The sequence below is a fragment of the Panulirus ornatus genome, chromosome 29 (assembly GCF_036320965.1).
Source record: "Panulirus ornatus isolate Po-2019 chromosome 29, ASM3632096v1, whole genome shotgun sequence".
NCBI lineage: Eukaryota > Metazoa > Arthropoda > Malacostraca > Decapoda > Palinuridae > Panulirus > Panulirus ornatus.
Genome location: NC_092252.1, coordinates 8,738,820 through 8,762,384, shown reverse-complemented (window position 1 = coordinate 8,762,384; position 23,565 = coordinate 8,738,820). Strand labels below are relative to the sequence as shown.

The 23,565-nt window shown below is 35.9% G+C and overlaps 1 protein-coding gene across 7 annotated transcripts in view; it reads left to right on the top strand.

Annotated features, from left to right (window-relative positions):
- The window catches only part of ema (C-type lectin domain containing ema), a 69,760-nt gene that overhangs the window by 5,793 nt on the left and 40,402 nt on the right, over nucleotides 1-23,565 (top strand). For all 7 annotated transcript variants that reach the window (XR_011714758.1, XM_071679135.1, XM_071679134.1 and 4 more), the window contains exons 4-10: nucleotides 564-712; nucleotides 3,799-4,028; nucleotides 5,914-6,091; nucleotides 8,706-8,858; nucleotides 10,595-10,820; nucleotides 13,294-13,417; nucleotides 14,383-14,528. Coding sequence is in view for 6 of the 7 variants with exons in the window: in XM_071679135.1 (XP_071535236.1) it covers nucleotides 564-712; nucleotides 3,799-4,028; nucleotides 5,914-6,091; nucleotides 8,706-8,858; nucleotides 10,595-10,820; nucleotides 13,294-13,417; nucleotides 14,383-14,528 (1,206 nt within the window). In the remaining variant the exon portion in view is untranslated. The remainder of the gene's footprint in view (nucleotides 1-563; nucleotides 713-3,798; nucleotides 4,029-5,913; nucleotides 6,092-8,705; nucleotides 8,859-10,594; nucleotides 10,821-13,293; nucleotides 13,418-14,382; nucleotides 14,529-23,565) is intronic.

Below are 23,565 nucleotides of genomic sequence, written 5' to 3'. Positions count from 1 at the left end.
ATACGGTGGACAAATGCTAGTGATATGTATGGATGATCAGTGGAATTGAACATCATTTAGGGAATTCAGCTGTTGGCAGTAACCATCAGTAACACATTTGATGCTTAAAACAGTTTTGATTCCTCACATGAGTACTGGAGTAGTGAAAGACTTTATAGGCAGTGGAGTATCAGTACATTTAGGAAAACTTACTTTGTGGAATACTTGAACATCAAATAGCAGGTTATGTATTTTGTCATTTCCATTGATAGAAGTAAAGGAGCTATCTTTTTTCTAATTCATGTTTTTAATAGAAGGTTAATGATAAATATAATGAAATTGAATTAAGAAATAAAAGGATAAGGGGAAGTAGTTGTGTTAGTTATGGGGAGGGAAGAAATAAACGTTGAAAGAGTAGTTTGGTGAAAGTTTACCAAAGGTAAAGAAGGACAGAGTTCTAACTGGAAATGGTATAATATGAAATATAAGCCTGAAAGGAGCTTTATATGCCATTTAAATAGGTGCTTACTGCCTTTTCTGAGCATTCATGTACTTTATATTGCAACTGTATGTACTCTGAACAGATTACCTGCTTTCCAATAACCACGTCAACTCAATTATCGTCCACAAGTTTGACTTCAGTGATGAAGAGGTCATGGCATACTACATATCCTTCCTGAAGACCCTGTCTTTCAAGCTCAATGTCCATACAATTCACTTCTTTTATAATGAGGTAGAGTCATATGTGTAGCATAGTGTTCTTTGTAGTAATGATTAGTCATCTTTTATAATGAAGTACTCTATTGTCAAAGTGAACAGTATACCTGCAATGAACTATAATATTCTTTGAATAGGATTGGTGATAGACAGGTTGGTAATTATTCTCCAGGGTTTAATGGTAGACAGATAGTTGGATAGTTGGTGAAAATTATTTTGTGAAATCAAGAATTTTTTTTTGATATTACAGTGAAGGTTAAAGAATCTGATAAGTAATGATGCATGATGAGTGATTCATGATGAATAAATTACAATTTTTGATAAAGTCAGTTTAAAGTGAAGCATGTACTTTCAAGCTACTTTCAGATTCAGATTGTGATATATGGTATTTAAGATTAGGTGACTCCTGTTATTTTTTTAAAATTATAATAAGCTTGCTCCTCATTATGAGCTTTAGTTTTTTCTGATAATCTAGTGTAAGCATCCTTTAGCTTGTTTCTCATTTTGGATTAATATTAATATTCCATTATGAAAATTAGAGTTTTCCCATGCTTTTAAGAATGAGTTCAAGGGTACTTAATGAATTTTTCACCACTGAACTGAAGTTCACTGTGATGCTACCACTGTCTCTTCATGGGTTAATAATACAATATTTGTTACTTTCATCCAGCTTTTATGGTCTTTTTGATGTTATGATATAGTTTCATTGTAGCATTTCATTCTTACTCATGAGAAACCATTGTAGTCAGACCTAAGTGTGTGTAGAAAACATAGGAGGCGCTTCATGAGAGGACTAGACAATTGACAAAGTGGCCGGAATGTATTTATGATACCATTATAACCATCTGTTTCTTTAATAGAATACAAGGACATCTAGTTATGGCTTAAACAATATGGCTGATTTTTCCAACAAGGGAGGTCACTTTAGTTCTGGATGAGATGTAGACACCTTCAATCCCCACACACAGACAGGTTTCCCGATCACGGCATGCAGCGCAACACACAAAACACTTCTTGGCTATTCATTTCCCGTGAGACATTCGTAGACAACCAGTCACATTGGGGCATTCCATCTCACTCATTCCTTGCAATATTCCTTGAGGCACAGGCTTCCAATATTGGTGGCCTTGGTGGTGTAGCCAAACATCAGTTCTCATTTCCCCTGATATCTCAACCATTTTTGTTAACACAACAGTACAGTGCTTTTGGGTTCTTGAGTTAGGTTAGATGTTTCTAAAGAAGACTTTACAAAAATTAATGCTAGATAAAAAAATATTACATTATATAATTTGACAAGAACAAGATAATGATTGATGAACTCACATGTTAACAGTTTATATAGATGTTTAAATATAAGCAATGATTTTGTTTTTTCAATGTGATTATTGCCCACATTATTAGATTTTGAGTATGGCAAGATGTTTTTTAAGGGGACTTTATAAGAATTAGGGTATTTCATATGTTGACAAGTATAAGATAATGAATGGTAAAGGCACAGGTTAAACAGCATTTATATGGTGTCATCATAAGCACTAATTACATATTTTTTGTGGTCATTTCTCACATTATTTGTTAGTGAGTTAGATAAAACATTTCAGAAAGAAACTGTTGAAAAATTAGTGTAAAATGACGAGTTTTCTACATTTTGATGAGTATAAGTGTTTATCCATAGGGATATGGGAGAAAGAATACTTCCCACGTATTTCTTGCATGTCATAGAATGTGACTTGGGGGGGACTGGAAATCCTCCCCTCCAATTTTTACTTTTCCGAAAGAAGAAACAGAGAAGTTGGCCAAGTTAGGATTTTCCCTCTAAAGCTCAGTCCTCTGTTCTTGATGCTACCTCACTAATGCAGAAAATGGCAGATATGTTTAATTAAACATTTTTAAGTGGGTAGATTGAACAGTATTTATACAGTGTGGTTACAAGTGATGATTACATATTTGTGTTTATTTCCCACATTTAGTTAATGAGGTAGGTTATGAAGGGAACAATATAAAGTTCATTGTGTTGTAAAATTAAAAAGTGCTCAGTACTTCAATGAGTTTTAAGATAATGAGTGGTTTTCCAAAAGAAGAAACAGAGAAGGTGGCTAAGAGGATTTTCCTTCTTAAGGTCAGTCCACTGTTATTGACGCTTCCTTGGTAATAATGGGAAATGGCAAATATGTGTGGAGAAAAATTTTTAATGCATAGGTTGAACAGTACTTATACAGAGTGTGGTTATAAGTGATGATTATATTTTTGTGTTTATTTCCCATGTTTAGTTAATGAGGTAGGTTATGAAGGGAACAATATAGGATTCATTGTATTGTAAAACTAAAAAGTGCTCAGTACTTTGATGAGTTTAAGATAATGAGTGGTAAGCATTTAAATGAAAAAAACGTTTATATTCTATGCGGTTAGTAACAGCAATTATACATTTTGATTTTTTCGCACATTGTTGTGTGAATTAGACGTGATGTTTCTGAAGAGAACTGTATAAAATGACAGTAATAACCTGATAAACCACCTTTTGGCCACCTATTTTCCACTTGACACCTCTGGTGTATTTAGTTCCCAAAAGTGTTGTTTTTTATTCAAAATTTATGAATACATATCATTTTCTAGTTTGTATGATTATAACTGTTATGTCCTTTTAGCACATTTTCTCCTGCATACTTTATGCAGTAAAAGATAATAGTTATTGAATTTATATTTTTTTTTTGCCATAGTTTAGAGGCCATAAGCTAAGATTAAGAATATTTAAGTAAATGCTATTAGTAGCTCAAGAGATGTACTTATTTCAAAATTGGTAAACTGCTACATTGTTTTCTGATGTTTCATACTTCTGTCACTTTGTAGTTCTCACTTGGAGTGCCTCAAATCATCAGGTCACAGTGGTGTGTGGTGAATCATGGCATGTCTAAATCTAATTTTTACAGTAGGGTATTCTAATTCTCTATTTTAAATTTTATTGTTTGTCTTGGTGTTTATCACATGATTTTGTGATACTGTCAATAGTCTTTATGAATTTATTTTATCTTATGAAGTAGGTCTTGTGGGGCATCCATTATGTGCTCCTTATCATTAGAAGATTTTGAGGAATTTATCTCATTGCAGCACACAAATGACTTCCCATTGTATACGGAGGCTATCAAGTTTTTTAATCATCCAGAGAGTATGGTGCGGATAGCTGTCCGGACACTGACTCTTAATGTGTATCGGGTCAATGACCAGTCAATGCTTCAGTTTATACGTGATCGGACTGCTGCCCCATATTTCTCCAACCTTGTTTGGTTCATAGGCAACCACATACTAGAACTGGAAAACTGTGTACGGAGTGATGTTGAGTAAGTAGAATCTTTTTGTATTTAACTGTGTATTTTCTCGTTTAACATTTCTATACCTATTTGCTTCTCATGTCTAAGTAAGGTAGCATTAGAATCAAAGAAAGAGTGGTCTCATTTGCATACATCCACTCCCTGAGTGTCATGCGTAATGCGCTGAAGCCAAACTTATCATCCTCAGCCAAGACCCACTCTGACTGCTTTTTGTGCTCTGGATCAGTGTATAGAACATCAACCCCCTCTCATACTATATATGTCACTTAAATTTTGCCATTTTTTTGTCTTCTCATTGCTCTTGGCCATGATTGTGATGCCGCATTGAAGAGTGCTGCTCTAAGTTACAATTGTGGTTTTTGTAAATTGCAACTCATTTAGAATTCCAGGCTGTTGTAGGATTCCATAACTTATCGATACATTGCACTTTCACCTAACAACACATATCACAGTCACTCATAAATTGTGAAAGAATGTGGAACCATGTCATCATTGCATGAGGGCAAATTTATGATGCGACAGATGTAAGTAATTCTACATTAAGATAAACAAAATTTTGGGGGGGGTTTTGTTGGTATTTTTTATAAAATTAAGGTTAATTTTCATTGCTTCATATAAATGATGTTTTGCGTGTGTAAATGATATGTAGATATGTAAACAGTGCATTTAGAATATAAAGAATATGTAAAATATATGCAATAATTTGTAAGTGATATGCATGGAATGTGTGAAATCATTCCTGGTCAGTAACTATTTAGTGTGTAAAGTGTTAGGCAAATGAGGAACAGAATCACACATAGGAGAAACATACCTACCTTATACTTATGTGAATAGAGAGGATCTGTAATGCCATCCAGGGTTCCCACACTCATGATCCTCCCACACCAACATAGAGGAAATGTGTTGCTTTTTTGTGTACTTTCTTTAGTAATGTATGATACAAGGTTAATCTTGCGCTAGTGCATCTAAATTCAGAAAAGACTTTCTTTTACATATAAGTTTGTTTGCATGTTTGTACTTTTGAAAGGATATAAGGGTTAAGAACAGGATAATTTAGGAGGTTATTGCATGAACACAGTATTCATGTTTGATATTTTAATGATTATGAAGAATTTTTATCGACATGTATTTTGCATCTATGGTATGTTTCAAGAGCTAGAACATGAGTGCAAGTGGTTCTGTATGGAACAGTTTGCTTTAACCCTTTCAGTCCTAAGTCTTGTCAATTTTTGCATTCCCCAGCCTAAGATTTTCTAAATAATTTGAAAAACTAAAAAAAGGGATTGGTTTGTAGATTTTTCTCATTGTGTTAAAAATCACAAAACACCAAAAAAGAGAAGAGAGACCTGTGTTAGTGGCTGTAATCCCTTAAGTTGCCTTATCAGTACAATACCATTGATTGTGATTCTGTTTCTGCACTTAATCCCATCATGGGGCTCAGATGAAACATCATAGCAATCGTCATTATCACATTCCTCAAATTTACTATTTTCCATCAAAATTTCTCTGTAATTTTTCACTTGATGCTGCATGTTTATATTTGTGGTAGCCAAATGCATGGGTTTCACTCTTTCAGCAGCCAAATACATGCTTCAATAAGAGTCCTTCCACTATGATGTTTGTAGGATATCTAACTGCTATGAAAGTTCTATGGGTTAATTATTTCTGCTAGTGATATATGGTAAGTATATGTGACACATGGTTGCTCCAGAAGATTTTGAATAGTATGGAAAACATGTGTAGGACTGAAAGTGTTATGTTTAGGAGTTGTCTTTTGATATAGATCATTTGGACTTAGATTTTATTTTAAGTGTAACAGTTAACAGTTTTATCACCATTGTGGAAAATAAGTAGTTAAGAACTCAGCTGATTAATCATTCCATTTTTGTTGCAGTCACAACAGTCGGGGTCGTCTGTCCCATTTAGTGGCGGAACACTTGGACCATCTTCACTATCTGAATGACATCCTGAAATTAGAAATAACAACTCTTAATGCTGTGTTAGCTGACCATTTGTTGAATCGCTTGCTGGTTCCTCTGCTTGTTTATTCTCTAAGCCCTCATCAAGATAAGGTGAGTTTTACATACAGTATATAATATTTGGATAGTCGAAGATTTTGTTCAAATATAAAAGCTGCTCTTCAGGCTGTTTACTAAAACTGGTAATGGGAGTCTTTCAATAGACAAGTATTAGAACCTTTTTATTTTGTTTTTACAAGTTAGAGGAACATCACCTGTGTCCATACCTTGGTTATATTTTAGGTCCAAGCATATCTCAACCACTATTTGATGTACAGTTTAGTAACTTTATATGCTGATACACATTGATGATTGCTTCAGCATCCTATCAAGAGTAGGTTTTCTTGACATACATTTCTTGCATCAGTGACTTCGATTAAGTTTTATGTCTGATTTAAGCCATAGTTTAGATAGATTTTAGATACAATTCTACATCAGGCACTAATTGATGTATGAGCATGCTGCCTCAGAGTTGCATGCTAACCCTTTCCATAAATATAACAAGCATCCTAACAATGCAGGTGGTAATAAATCTCATGCATCACAGTTACTCAGAAATTGTCAAAGAAATGTAACTGTGTCATATTTGTCAGAAACCACAATTATCGTGAGACCGTCATAGTTGATTCTCTTTCAATATTGTTCATACTTTGTGTGAAAACAAGGTTATTTATCTTTTAGTTTCATAATGCTTATTTTGTAAATGAAATGTAAACATCTAAATAATGCTAATGATATATAGGAGATATATACGATATGTAAGAATGATTAAATGACATGCATGGGATGTGTGAAATCAATATCACAATAAAAACCTTTTGTGTAAACTAATTAGGTACATGCAGAATCAAATCACATTAAGAAAAATATGCATAAGCATCATATACTTAAATAGATTATGAGCCAGCTATGGTTCACCACCACCTTAGATCTAAGGGTGGATGAATAGCTGGGTTGACTGTGGACCAACTGCCACTACCGGGATTTGAACCTGTGGGCTCCCCTCCCCCTGTGTGTGCGTTAGGTAGTGCTAGGAAAGGACAACAAAGGCCACATTCGTCCACACTCAGACTTTAGCTGTCATGTGCAATGCACCAAAAGCACAGCTCCCTTTCCACATTCAGGCCCCACAAAACTTTCCATGGTTTACCCCAGACACTTCACATGCCCTGGTTCAATCCATTGACAGCATGCTGACCCCAGTATACCACATCGTTCCAGTTCACTCTATTCCTTGCATGCCTTTCACCCTCCTTTATGTTCAGGCCCTGATCACTCAAAATCTTTTTCACTCCATCCTTCCACCTCCAGTTTGGTCTCCCACTTCCCCTCGTTCCCTCCACCTCTTGACACATATATCTCTCAACCACACTCTTTTTATTACCACACATCTCTCTTACCCTTTCATTACTTATTTGATCAAACACCTCACACCACATATTGTCCTCAAACATCTCATTTCCAACACATCCACCCTCCTCTGCACAACCCTATCTATCGCCCATGCCTCACAATCATATAACATTGTTGGAACCACTATTCTTTCAAACATGCCCATTTTTGCTTTCTGAGATAATGTTCTTGCTTTCCACACATTCTTCAATGCTCCCAGGACTTTTGCCCCCTCCCCCACCTTGTAACTCACTTCTGCTTCCATGGTTCCATCCGCTGCCAAATCCACTCCCAGATATTTAAAACATTCCTCTTCCTCCATTTTTTTCCATTCAAACTTACCTCCCAATTTATTTGTCCCTCAACCCTACTGTACATAATAACCTTGCTCTTATTCACATATACTCTCAGCTTTCTTCTTTCTCACACTTTACCACACTTAGTCACCAGCTTCTGCAGTTTCTCACCCGAATCAGCCACCAGCGTTGTATCATCAGCGAACAACAACTAACTCGCTTCCCAAGCCCTCTCATCCCCAACAGACTGAATACTTGCCCCTCTCTCCAAAACTCTTGCATTCACCTCCCTAACAGCCTTGATATATAACCATAATATATAACCATATATTATATTTCTTGTTTCAAGCTAGCAAGGGAATATTCCCCCAAAAGCAAAACGTTCTGAAATTTGGGAACCTGGACTTGATGGGATCATATACCTCTATCACTACTTTTTTGCTTGCCTCTGGCACAACTGTAGCCATCCCTTTTGCCACTGTCTCTGTCATTTTCTCTGCCATCACTGCAACCACCACCTTCTCCACCATCTATGCCTCTCCCTTTGCTACCACCCAAGTTCAGTCCTTGCATACTATGTGGTGCATGTTGATGTTAGTATATGTGTTGATGGACAGTGATGAGCAGTTTAGCATCCCATCTGAAATAGGTGATTCTGACTTGCATTTCTTGCCATATGGGTGAATTTGTAATTAAAGATTACCTGTGTATTTGAATTAGTAACAAACTTTGGCTTGATGAGACACCTATGAACTCTGCCTGGCCTTTAAGCTTAAATGTGGTGGCATTATGACAGGGTATATGCTTTTATTATAATTTGATAGTTTTATGTATGTGTCAGTCAGTTTTTGTCACTATAGATAAGCTAATGAGAACAGGATTCTTGAATCTGATGAAAATTATATGAAAATGTTAGGGCTTGAAAAACAGTTTCATGTATTTTGTAGTATGTATGTTTTCAATGCTTTTTCTTTAATCAGGATGACAGACCAAGAATAAGCAGTGTAGTATCACTGTTCTTGTTGGCACAAGTATTTCTCATAGTGTCACATGCCCCACTGGTGAGAGCGCTTGCAAAAATTATCTTCCATGGTGACAACTCTATATTTTCTGAGGATACTGTGATACTGCAGGTAATTTTCTTATTGGTTAATCTAGTAAAAAGATGTGAATGATTTAGGTCTCCCTTAACATTTGTGGTAAATGGATTATGTAACTTGAGTAGGGAATACAGGGGTAGCTGAGTATGGAAGACAGTAATAAAGCAGATTAAGAACAGTACAGATGATTACATGATCAGATTAAACTGTAAGCAAGTACAAAAAAAAATATTCCTGAAGTAGAAGAGAATTCTGCTTCTGAAATATGGAACAGGAGCCATGAGGGAGTGCTCATCCTCCTCGAAGGCTTAGGCTGGGGTGTCCAAATGTATGTGGATGTAATCAAGATGAGAAAGGAGGGATAGGTAGTTTTTATGGAAAGAAACTTGGATGTTTTGGCTCTGAGTGAAACAAAGGTCAAGGCTAAAGGGTAAGATTGGTTTGGAAATGTCTTATGAGTAAAGTCAGGGGTTGGTGAGAGGACAAGAGCCGAGGATGGAGTAGCACTACTGGTGAAGCAGGGGTTATGAGAGTGTTTGAAAGAGTATAAAGTAGTGAGCTCAAAACTGATGTGGGTAAGAATGAAAGTGGATTGCTTATGCACATGACTATTAGAAGAAAGATCATGAGAGGCAAGTGTTTTGGGAATAGCTGAGTGAGTGTGTCAGCAATTTTGATGCAAGAGACCGGGCATTACTGATGGGTGATATAAATACAAAGGTGAGTAATGTAGCAGGTGTGGGTATAATTAAAGGGCATGGGGTATTCAGTAATGTGAATAGAAATGGTAAACAGCTTGTGGAGTTGTATGTTGAAAAAGGACGGGTGATTGGGAATACCTTGTTTAAAAAGAGGGATTCTATCTGTCTGTCTATCTATATCTCTGACACCTGTTCCCTTCTGAAACTCTTTTTAAGGGAATGGCCGCAGCAGTAGAGTCTCCAAAGATAGTAACTTCAGTGCTGCTTCATAACCTTTAATGCTTCGCCCTTAACAGGACACCAGCAGAGGGCCAGTCTAGTGCTGTGTTTGCAGAGGCTCCTGCCTAATGTTCCTTCTGACTACTTCTACCTAATAGTCCTACCTAAATGTACTTCTCTCTATTGGTCCTACCATTTTGCCAAAAGGCAGGGCCAACACATAGTGCTCACCACTATAGTTACAAAGAATGAGCTGTGTGAGTTAAGTTTTGTGGTGGTGTGTATGACAGGAAGAGGGATTTTATGTTTGTGGACAGAATGCCAGCAGTCCGCATGTAGGTGAGGCAGAAAGAAAAGACAGCTACCCAGGTCAGAGGAGTGCAACTTGACAGCCAATGAAGTGCTGGCTCAGTATGCAACTATCATTAACCCTCCGTATCCCCAGGTGGATAGTATTGGTAATATACCTCCCTGGTTGTTGGCTACATACACAGTTATGTATATGTGAGTAGGATATTTGTCATTGAGCATTACTGGATTACACATTGATTGATAGGTGTGTAAAAGAGACTTTTGGATGTGCATGAGAGGAACAGCAGATGTGATTTCTGATCGCTGCCGTGTGGAGGCAAGGATGAAGATTTGTAGAGGTTTTCAGAAGAGGGGAAACATTATCTTTGAAAGTAAGTGAGCTTGGAAGAGACTTGTGTGAAGAAGAGCTAGAAGATATTGAGTTTATAATGTATATGTTTGTGTGTGTGTGTGTGTGTGTGTGTGTGTGTGTGTGTTTATTAGCATGAGTATTAAAAGTTTAAGGATTAAATCAACAAAAATCCTTATATCAACCAGGGACAACGCTTGGTACGGAGAGGATTTGTTGCTCCAGAGGAACCTTTAGAGAAGTCTCTTCAAGCAAAGACATCAAGTGGGTCAGGCAGTAATTCCTCGCACAGTCCAGGGGGTAGTTTACCAAGAGAGGGGGCTGGTGGTAGTGAGGGAGCCATAGCTGAAAGCACCCAGGCTTCTGGTGGATTGTCCATAGACCAGGAGGCTGAGGAGGCTGCTCTCTGTAGAGGTAAGTTAGGGAATCAGTATTATGTGATGAAAAAAAAGTATTTTTAAAGTGCTAACATTCTAGATATGATTGTAAAAACTATTATTACACCTTTGTATTGTCCTTTTGTATGCCAGACAGCTCATTTTTGGTTAGGTACGATGATAGGGATGTCAAGGAATTTGGATAATCTACTTTGTGAAAAATTACACTTGCCAAATAGTGTCATTGACAATTATTTATGAAATATATATTGGAGCGTAAGAAGTTTGAAGTGTGTGTTTGTATACATCATTATTTCTATTCTTATTATTATCATTATTATTAATATTATTATGTCGCCTCAGAGCCTCTTTTTATGTGTCTGTTGTACCTTCAAGGCTACAGGGAACTGATGGATTTCATTAGAGCAAAAGGGTGAAAATGAGATTCTACCCCTTTCCTTCCATCTGTTGGTGATACAGCCTTGAGAATTCCCTTGCTGCTGCACAGTTGTTAGTCTGTTCTGCATATTCAGTTACTCAGAGCTTGAACTTTGCTCTGAACTTGTTTCTTCTTGAATCCGTGCTGAAGAGAATATGGGTCAAGCATGTCACTATAACAAGACATAATTTGAAATAGTCATTACATATAGGTCACTAGTGATGATGTGAGTCAGGTCATCTACATAGTTGCCAGTTTCTAGATTTTCCATTTAAGATTTTAAGTTACAGAGTATTTTTTCCCAAATTGTTTTACAGTGCTCAGTGTAAAACAATTTACTATAGCAGGAAATATTATGCAAACCCCACAGAAAAATATGAGGCACAAGAACGTAAAAAAGAAGGCTTTAAACACTGTTGGTAGGGAAAGTTGGTTCTGATGGCATCCTGCCAGTAATCAGATTTATAACTGTCTCTAACCTCAGTTACTGTAGTTTATCTGATGTAGGCAATACGAAGTAGAAAATACCAGTAGATGTGAGAAATTGGAAGAGAATAAACAAGAAAGATGCTATTGGGTGTTTGTTTGGTGTCTTGTGTATTATTAAAAACGAATACTTGTAAATTAAAAGTACCATAACATTGTATTATATACAAACTTGTCACATTTCTATTATATACAAACTTGTCACATTTCTGGAAAACACAAAGCAAGACAGTAAGAGTTTAAACAGTTTCATCATATAGTAATATTTAAAGCTGCTTAGGAAAAGCCAATGCAAAGGCAAAGCCTCTGCGACCAGGGCTCTGCTGTATCAGCTTGACAGTACTCGTTTTTCAAATCATTGTCAGTTAAAAAACTTTTACATCACAAGTATATTTTGCCCTAACTGTACCTGAATGAATATATTCTCAAAAATGAATAGTAGTTTTGCTGAAATGTGATGTATTATAATGTAGAATAGGATGATATACATGACGAAAACGGAAGACTGTACCTAACTTTCTGATGTGTTACTCGTTTTCTAATAGTTGAACATTTTTTCAAGAGGTCTATGTAGTATATCTGCACACAATGAAAGCTCAAATTGTGAAATTTCATGAGGACCATGAACCTGTATGGACCAAGGATACTTAAGTATCCTGTTTTTTGTTTTTTTACTTCATTGTTTTCTAAAAACGTGTGTGTAATTACCTTTCTGAAATTACAGATTTATAAAGTATGGTGATGGAATTTTATGCATGTGGAGCCCCATCTGTTGAGTATTCTCTGCTAACACATCTTCTTAGATTTATGTATGTTTTGTTCATTAACCATGTCCTCAGTTGTTGTATTTCATTCATCCATTACTCGTTTACTGTAAAAGTACATCTTTACATCATTTTTACGAGATTCTTTCTTAAGTTCATGCTTTCCCTTGGTTGTTCTATCCCTACATCTTTCGAAAAACTGTTCACTCTTTGTCATCAGTCTGTTTGGAAAATTTAAGGTTGACATCAGGCCACCCTTCACTCTTTTCTCGCCCAAGGTGAGCAAATTTAAGGCTTCAAGCCTTTTTCTGTAACTTGGCTCTTGATTCTGGTTCATCTTTGTTGCCTTTTTCTGGACCTTCTCTATTAGTAACTCTATGTTTTTTAAGTGTGGTGACCATACTTGAGAAGCATGTTTCTGGTAATTTATGTAGGATGTAGGATGAACAGCTTGGTAATATGTCCATATCCATGTACTTGAAAAGTATTCTTCTATTTGACAGCAGACAGTTGTCTTCCTTACTGTTCTTCTGATTTGGGACTCCAGAATGTGTGTTTGTGTTTGCGTGCATCTTTTATATGTACATGAAACTTTGTTTATTAATGTTAGTCTGGAACAAGGGATGAAAATCATTTGTTGTAATTATAGTATATGAATGATTGTTTATTTGCTTTTATGTAACAGAATGGAACTTTTTCCTTTTTTTTTTTTTTTCTTTTAGCCTGATAACCTCTTAAAATTTTGAGTTATACAGACATATAGTTTGGATAGATTACTTGAAAGGAATAGCTCTTATAGTACATGTTTTGTTGTGTCACAGAATTACGGATATCAACTCCTGCTGCAGATATAATGGCTAGCATTGGTATTTCTGATTTGGAAGCCACACATGTCAATATCACAGATGAGGAGAAGGAGCAGCTCAGAGCTTCAGATCAGGCAGGGTAAGATATGTTTTGGGTTTTAATATGTTTGGAGCAGGAGTGATTTTGGGATAAGCAGAATATGAAGAAAGAAATATAGTGTGTGTATGTTGGATCAAGAATGTGCAAAACGTTATGCACCAAGAGAGCAGTTGAAGATGTATGGATATAGATTATATATCATTAACTAAGAAGAGGAAGAGTGAGCAGCATGAAAGTAGATTTGTAACTTGTCAAAAGTAAATCAACAGGATGGTCAACAATAGTAAAAGCAAGGAGTATTATAAACCTGAGAAAAAATGGATGCTTTAACATAGGAGAAAGGAGTTGAGGATGAGAACCAGTGTGTCTCCAGAAAAAGATATTATCTGTATCAGTAGTAAATAGTATATGATGGTGATTTTTCATTAACAATGAAAGTAAGAACATTCTAGTTTGTCGTACTTGCAGGTAAAGATGTATGTTGCTTGAAAGTGCTATCTTATCAGTATGTTCATAAATTCAAATTTTCACTTATAATTCTAGAATCTTTGCTGTTTACTTTTCATTGCTATTTCTTTTCTTGTAGGGTTTTTGTATGTAGGTGTTGAAATATTGTTAGTTACCCATTGACTTGTTCAAATTTCTCTTCATGAAATTCCATAAAGTTTTCATTTGTCTGTTTTTGAAAATTAGCATTGAGAGTAATTGCTAGCTATTGCATACAGTTTTTGGAACTATTTTTTCATAAATTTCTTTATTGTGATATGTTTTTCATGGAATACTTACATACAGAATATCCTATATTGTTAAAATGTAAATTGGGGATTAGCTGTAATTGTATGATCACAATATTTCTGTAAGTTATTCTTTTGTCTGTAAGTTTATTATGGAAGAGGCATAATATGACCTAATATTATATTTTATCAGATGTCAAATTGTGACCTTGTATAGCACTTATAGCATGCATGCTTTCATCAGCGATAAGAAATGTTCATTTTTTGCAGAGGTATTGTGGATGTTGGGTTAACAGAACGATCACTTACCTTTCGGCCATTTCTTCAGTCTACAATTGTCTCTTTGGAATGCTCAGATGATGATTATGCATCACTCTTTGCACTCTGCCTCCTGTATGCACTTGGTCATAATCCAGGTAAGTAGATTATTTTAATTTATCATACCTGGATATATGAAAGTTTTGACTAAGGTAACATTATTATTTGTTGACTGAACACTGTTATATAGTCTTGCTGTTTCAGGTTAGTTTATTTTTCTTTTCTTCATTCCATACATATGTTTTCCTCTGTAGGAAGGAACCAGTTTTGCTTTGTTTCATTTTATTACTTTTCCTCTCCCTGCTTCTCTTTCCTCCCTTAACCCTGGATTAGTGAAAATGACTTTTGACTTGACCCATAAGACTGTAGTTAAAATGAAGAAAGTGGACTTCAATCTGACCCATGAGGGTCAGGTCAAAAAGCTTTGAGGTGAATTTAGGTTTATCAGGTGAGTATGAAAATGATTTTTCTGGTGTCATCTTCAGATGTCTGACAAACTTACTGAATAATGTATACCTGGAGTTGATTTTTGTATAGATTAATTTTTTGATGTCGATACTGTTTATTTAGTTGCTGTTTTACCAGAGCTAATGTTGAACTAATCAGTTTATCATGAATAATATGAAACTTTAATTTCAAAGAATTAATAAACTTACATCATAGTGAAAATTGAATCATCCTTGTGAGATTAGCAACAAGATTGAAAGGTTTAGGTTTATCAAAGGGGCCATCATATTGTAGACATCCTTCCCTCCAAGATCCTTGCATATACTTCTCTCACCACCCCATCTGTAAATAGATTACAGTGTTATAGCAACATCACGTGCCATCGACACAGACCCACCACCACCTGCAACCTTTTAAGCTCCTCCCTTCTTACTAGCACCCATGCCTAACTCTCCCAATGAAAACTTTTTACTGCATTTAGTAGCTTTCATACCACACCATATAGTAATAGCGCATTCTGCATGGCCTTTCCCATCAATCTTGTCATACTTTCTTCACATGCATAAGTTCTACATACAAAGCCATCTCTTTCTCCTGCTTATTTGTAACACATGCTCACCATGACAGACACCTTTTCCACACTTTGTCTACCTCTCCTAAAGCCAAGCTGCTCCTCCCCATTCAGATTTTATGTGCCTGCCAGCACCCTTGCTGCCACCCATCTCCCATCAACCTTTTCAGGTATACTCAACAGACATACCTCTTTAACGTGAGCATTCATTTTTGTTCCCTTGCCATTATATAGAGGCACTATATACACAATATGATAACTGCTTTCTGACGATCCATAGGGATCTTTCCTCGGATTATACATTGAATATTAATATCATGTTTGTATTTGGCTGACCAGTCAACAACATTGTCACCTCCCCTCCTGAAAAAGTCAACTGAAGTCCTATCCACTTTTGTTGCTTTGCCAAACCTCATGTAGGGCATTCAGTAATTCCTCTGCTTTCACCAAATTAGTTGCTAGGTCTGTGTCACTCTCCGTCCCTGATATACCTCAGCTATCACCATACCATCTAGCATATGTATATATCAGCTTGCTGTTTCCTAGAGTGGCAAGGTAGCACCTGCGCCAGAAAAATGAGCCTTGGATAAGAAAATCCTCCCTTAACTCCTTCTTTTCCTCCTTTTAAAGAGTAATGATAAATAAAGTGAGCATTACCGATCCCCTGCTTCTACATGTCTTAGTTGCCTTCTACTATGTGGAGAAATTCAAGGGTATTATTCTATGTTCCCTGTCCCCAGGGAGAAGCGCTTAGGTATGTATAAGAAATAGTTATTGTTAGGTGTACCTTGCTGTTGTTACTGGTATTACTTCATGTATCTATTTTGTATTCATATTGATTTATTATTTAATTGATTATTAGCTTTTCTAACTGTTATTTGATTTCAACTAATTTATTTTATCAAATGTTCTTTCTGCTAGAGTGATGAGGGACATATTGTGTGCATAAGCAGTTTCTGGGATTTGATCTGTTTGGCTCAGCTTTAGGATGAATTACATTTTCATTGACATGGTGTAGAATGAAACCTTTCAAGCTCATCTAGTCAGTAATCTGTCAGCTACTATGTTGTCACAATGGAGATATATTTTTTGTTCCAGTTTTTCCATTCTTTGAGTGGGTGTTATGTCTGGTGTTCAGTACCTTTTGGCTGAAGGATGCTGCATAAGAGTTCATGCTGATTCTACTTTAGTTTACATCCTTACTGTTTCCTTGGTAACCTTTGGTTTTCATGAGTACATGATAAGGTACTGATGGCTGAGCTATTAAGACTAGAATCTTGAACTAATAACATATGGCTTGTATTAATGATATTTAAGGAACAGGATTGCTCTGTATTTTGTGCATTCATCTGCAGTGCAAAAGACTATTGTGATTAAATGATATGATTTTGCAGGATGGAATTTTCACACTACAGAAACTCATTCAAAGAACTTTAGTAATCGCATGGTAGGGATATGAATGAATTTTGTAACATGGATTATATTTTTACTAATATTTTGATTAATAAGTGAATTTACATATGAATTGGAAATGTGTTCTGTATATATTTAAGATTTGGGGTTATACTAATCCTGGTGCTTCCCCTCATGCCACTGCTTTACCATGTGATCTCCAAAGATGGTAGGGAGATATTTGGCTTTATTTGTATTTTCTGATTGTCATATTTTAGTTAATTTATTTCTGCTTTTTCTCTTGTATTTGTTCACGGATAAGGGAAATAGTAGTATACCAATATTAATGTTTTGGTTGACTACTCTGCTTTTCTCTGTATTATTTGTTTACTTGTAAGAGGAATAGTAGCACAAAGTTTTTTAAGCAGCACTTAGTGTCATATATATTGCTTATGACAAAAACTGTTGACAGTGAATGCTCTCATTTGCAGTGATTAAATGCCCTTATGTTTGTCTGGTTAGTAATTACCCGTCTTAATCAAGTTTGACAGGAAACGTGGGCATATGTTATGAACAAATACCCTCTAGATTTTTACTGTTTATTATGCACATTAATGAGGATTGTATATAATATACAATAGGAAGTAATGTTTTATCTGTCCATCTTATCAGTTGTTCATATATTCATAATAGTATCCTTTCAGTATCTTTTTCCTGCTATGCAGGTATATTTGAATGAATATGGTTTTATCATCAAGTAAGTGAAGCAGTAGCCAGTTGATTGTTGTAAAGGAAGGTAGGTGCATGGAAATGAAATGAATAAGAAATGGAAAACTGCAGATTAGGAAGACCATTGTAATATTTAGTAATTATATCCATGTTGTTCATTGATTTTTTATCATTGCGGTCAGAGGATATTTTGGGATAATTCAACTCTTTCCTTCAGACTAGCAGTATTTGGAATACATTATTGAATATATATATTCAGTTGTGGCTTGAGAATTAGGTTTGACACTTAACCCTTTCATTGGTTGATAATTCAGGGTGTGCCACACTTCTCAGACTACCTTGTAATGACAGCTCATCCACACAGATAGAACCCCTTGTGCAATGCACAGCCAGAAATGTTTACATAACTTGTTTTCTTTTTCCTACAACACTCATAAGATTATTTTGTATATGTACACCTTGTCAAATAGTGAGCACTATGTGCTAACCGTGCCTTTTGGCAAAATGGTAGGAGCAGTGGATAGAAGTAGTTGGTAGGAACATTAAGGCAGGAGCATTAGGTAGAAGTAGTAGCTAGGAGCATTAGATAGAAGTAGTCATTTGGAACATTAGGTAGGAGCCTCTGCAAACACTGCACTAGACTTTTTCTCTGCACCAAAGGTTAAGAACCAGCACTGGAGTTCTTTATTTATGGAGTCTGTTGCCCTGACCACCCGTTTCAAGGAGTTCCAATAGGAACAGGTGTCACAGGTAGATAGATAGATAGATTGTCAAATAGTTTATCAACTTTCCTTAAAGAATGAACCCATGAAATTATAATTTTCTATCAGTGGATGAAAAGTAAAGGAAATTTTACCTCACTTTGTATGGAATGTTTTTCCATCATTATTGTAGATATCTTAATTCCTGATGCTACCTCACTGATGCGGGAATGGCGAACGTTTGAAAATTATTAAATATAAAACATAGCAATTGCAGCCTTTATGGATTTCGAAAGGTTGTATGATAGGATGAAAGAAAGGAATGAAGGTGATTCTCTTTTGTTGTCACACATGTAAGACAATGTAGGTTTGCTAACAGTTTTTCAATTGTAATTAGTTCTTCTATGAGAGTGAGTAATGGTATAACTTAGTGGTTTGAAATAAATGTAGAGTATGTCAAGGTTTATTGATAACTTTATTCTTCATTCTTTGTATGGACTGAGTACATCATGAAATGAAAGACTAACTGAATAAGGGTTGTAGCTCAGCCATGGTCAAACAGATTGGATGAGAATTACAAAGATTATCAAGGTAAGCATATGTTCATGGATAAAATGGACTGGTATATAATATGACCCATAGTTTTTTTCATTTAACTGAGATCATGGGAAAAGTTTAATGGCTGGTATTATCAGACTCATCCTGCCTAAAGTTATACAGTGAGAGAAAAGTCACTTCGGTGAGACTGTATCATTGTCTGTTGATGAAAGAGACTAGTCTTGTCAAAGAACTATTCACTTTAGAGTGGTCCATCATATTCCTGCTACTGGAAGTAGTGCAGCATTGGAGCTGCAGGAGATCCTGGAAAACAATTCCTAGGGCAAATATGAACAAATGGATCACTATCTGTTGACTTGTATTGTGAATGTGGTGATGCTTGAAACATTTTTGGTAATACTGTAATTTGGTTCATCAGTGAAAGTAACTTCTCAGTCTGAACCATACTAGTGAGCAGTGTGAGTTTATGAAAAAGATGAGTATTTTCTATTTATTTCTCTTTCAATATTTATCATCTAGACTATGTTAGCCTTGACTTTGTAGAATTAAGAGGGTGATTGCTAACTAATCCCTTTTAGATATAGTTTGTACTATTCTTTATTTATTCTTTATTTATTTATTATTTGTTGCCTATGAGATACCAGCAGTTTAGATGTTTTTGGATTATATATGGTGACATTAAGCAGCTGTGAAAATACTTTGCGCATGTTCACATAGCATTGTGGGATGACACTGATAGCATTAGCTTCAGCCAGATGTGTGTTATTGTGATTGTATAATTTCAAACGTTGAATGAATTTAGAAAAACATTCAAGTTGTGCCTCCTAACTATTATTTAAGGTTGAGTTCGTGTAATTGTCAAAACCAGCTGTCATTTATGGAAATTTACTATTTTTTTTTTTCATAGAATGATTAATGTGTTTTGAACTTTGAATTTAGAGAAAGAATTCTCTGGTCACTTTTGCTAGGCAGATATTGGTACAGCTTTTATGTTCATATATATACATTTTGATTAGGTGATTGTTAAAAACTAGTAATGAATTGAATTCTGCTTGAAAACTCATGTTCCAGGTTGTTGTAAAAGAAGGAATATTAGGTGAATTACTGGAGTTAGATTGGTTATATGGATAATGCCTTATCCTTTGTGTTGTCATTTTGCATGGCATTTAGCTTGGAATTTAAAGCATAGGCATGTCCCAAAAGCTTATTTCTACTGCAGTAGTGAAACAACTATCATTTTCTTGTATGATGATGCAATGTATATATATCGCGTATTAAAAAGATATATAGGCTTTGAAAACAGAAAAAACTTTTCTCTCTGAGGCGGTGTTCCTTGGAAGCCTTCAATCTAAGACCTAAAATTGGCTCATCTATACCATTTAGGGCTGCCCAGCTTTATGCTTTTTGGATAGCTGTATGTCTAAGGAGGTAAGATAGCACAGGCAGACTGTTCAGTGTAGTAACTTAGTGCTAGATTCTGCATTTCTGCTTGGGTACCCTAAAAGATGCAAATACATCAAGAAAAATTGAATAATACTGCCTAACTTAAAATAAGTTTCACCTGCTTCAAACCACAGAAACAAGGTAATTGTACACTCAGATATATTTTTATGGTAGAAATAAACTTTTAATAGTATGATAACAAATAATATCATCGGGGAGAAATAATACTTCCCACATATTCCCTGCGAACCGTAGAAGGTGACTAAAAGGGGTAGGAGTGGTGCTGGAAATCCTTCTCTCCATTTTTTACTCTCCCAAAAGAAGGAACAGAGTAGTGGGCCAAATGAGGATATTTTTCTTCTAAGACTTAGTGCTATGTTCTTGACAAAACCCCACTTACACAGGAAATGGCGAATAAGTATATAAAAAAATCAGTAACGTAATGGTTTGTCTTCACCCTCATTTGTTTGTTGTGTTAGACATATCACACGTCCATTATAACTGCTGGTTGCAAGTCACTTAGTTATATGAAATGCTGTGAGAACTTTAGCTGTAATTAAGTAATACCATCATCATCAAAAAGTTAGCCACACACTAACCATTATACAACTTGGGAGCATCTTCATTTTTCATCTGAGCTGTCTTTGACTTGAGGGTTGTTTTCATCATCCTTTCTCCACTAGTCACATGCTTGAAGTTTGCACTTTACTGTGCAGCTGAGTTCATTTGTACACTAACATTCAGGCACCTGGCATACTCTGGTGCATTTCCATGGCATAAATTTAAGAACAAAATCTCTAGCTAAAGATCTTTTGATCCACTTGATGACAAATTGCCAGTTCTCATCCAGTTTCTAGTAATGGTTCTGGGGGATGGGAATGACTGGGTATTGATGGAGACGGCCTAGGCAAGGTGGAAGCTGTTCTGATTCCATGTCACCTGACTTAGCATGGAAGAGTTACTACCACATCTCATTCAATTGAATGACTGGTGATTTGGTAGCATGCATATGGCAAGCGAACTCCTCCAGTATCTGGAACATGCCTGCTGGCAACATCCATTGGACTCTGAGATCTGCCAATTATTTATAGTATTTGACTTCACTGTGACATTTTCAGTGCTCATGGCTTCCCACATCCCCGAGATGCACTCACCAAGTCACAGACCTTGAAAGCACCTAAACCTAAAAAAGCAACACATACATCATGACCCAGTGTTGTGGATAACTTCCTTACATCAGTGTATATGAGTCAGATCTTTGTGCCACACCATATGTAAACTTATCCCTCATTTTTGTGCTGAATGCGAAATTTTAAATCAGAACATATATATCTTCTAACTTGGTGGCTTCTGATTTTGCTGAAATATGATTGGCATGGAGAAGCATGTGTGTATCAGCCTCTTCCAGTGAAGTCTGTTGGTCTGCTACTTAACGAGTGCCATCATAGGTAAGCTGGAAGCATTTATTTTTGCATGTAGCATACAGCTACCTATCTGCACACTTTTCAGGGGAGTATAGCTATGTCCAATTCTCCAAAAGGAGCTTAACAAGTGCTACCTTACTTACAGAGCGGATCAGCAGATGCCTCAATGCTGGATCTTGTGACTAGGTGAAATATTGGTTATTATAACCTTAGTATTTGACCCTCTATTGTGCTTATCAGTTGTGATTGACATGTCAGTATATCTATCAAACACCGCCTCTATGTAATTTCATCCTGCTTGGGGCTAGTGAGCTGACATCATTAATGATAATTTTTTAGTCATATTGGTCTACTTTCTGCTGTATATTACATTAAAATATCGTAAAGCAGGCAAGGAATAGAAGCAACTGGTAATTGAACCTTAATACAATGCTAATACATTGATTGTCAACAATTTAGTTTCACACACATCTTATGGTTCATGTACTGAGTTTAGAGGAAATGCACGTTTCAGATATAAAATACTCATATACCCTTGAATTATATCTTAATGTGGTTAATTTTCATGATAAAAACATTATAAAAAAAAATTATATTATTTCATCTATGTGAATTTCTTCTTGCTGTTGCCACACATTCTAGATTTGGTTCAAATGCAGTTCATCTATATTGACTACTACTGTTAAAAGCCTAAATTAGTAGTATTTGATATTGGAAGAATTGGAAAATATCTAATGAATAACTTCAGCTGCTACTTTGGAAAGTCTTCCCATCACTTTCATTTATTGATGAGGTATGCAAACAAAGAGGTGATAGCAGACTTTGGTGCCCCTGAACAGTACTAACCACCTATCTGGCTCCTGGACTTCAAGCATGCTTGAAGTATGTTCCCTAAGAATATTGTATGAAGGAAAAAACCCTTGCAGCCCCCATGATTGTGGTTAGGAGGCACCAACGTTTGTTCATGCCAAGCAAGCCACCCCTAGGGTGATTGCAGCCGCTTACTTGTTATTTAGGCCCACCCTCAGCCAGTAAGTGACCATCACTGGGCTGAGTTCTTCAGCTCTCATCAGCCATTCAGAGCTCATGATTCACAAATCACAGATACAATTCCAAAGTGATCATGCAAGGCATAGAGAAATGTTTTTGTGAAGAAATGAGAAGGAAAGGGAAGGTAAGAAAACCAGTAAAAATTCCTCAGAGGACACTGTCTTAGAGAAAAATGTTTTTTCAGTTATCAAAATGTACATTTTTCTTTTCTGTAGTCTGTCTTGCGAACATTAAAGCATATCCCGTAATCATAATGAAAGAAGCACAAAGAGCTAGAGGAAGGCAGTAAAGATGGTAACAGAATTGATAGAGCTGAGTTTCTGGGAAAGCCTAGAAGCCTTTAGCTTGCACACCATGGAAAGAGAAGAGTTAGGAATGACCTGATCACATCCTTTAAGATTAAAACCAGAATGATGATGTATGTAGTAAATAGTTCTTCAAAAGATGTAAGGGCAAGATGACCAGAGGAATTAACATGAAATTAAGCAAGGAGCTAGTTAAACTAGAAGTAAATAAGTACATTTGTAGTACAAAAGTAATGGATGGATGGAGTAAATTGAAAGAGGATATGGTAGGTATGAAAGGCATACAAGAGTTTAAAAGTTTGTATAATAGCAGAGAATGTTTAAGAAAAGGGGCTTCATGAGTGTAAAACTCTCTTCCTGTACAAATAGGAAATTACATGAAGGACAAGAATTAAGAGAAAAGTCACATAAAACTAAACCTCAGGTAAAAATCAATACTTTCAGTGGTGAATCAGAGGAATATTGGAGTCAGACAATCCTGAGTCAAATCCCCAGAGTCAAAGAAGGTAGATCCA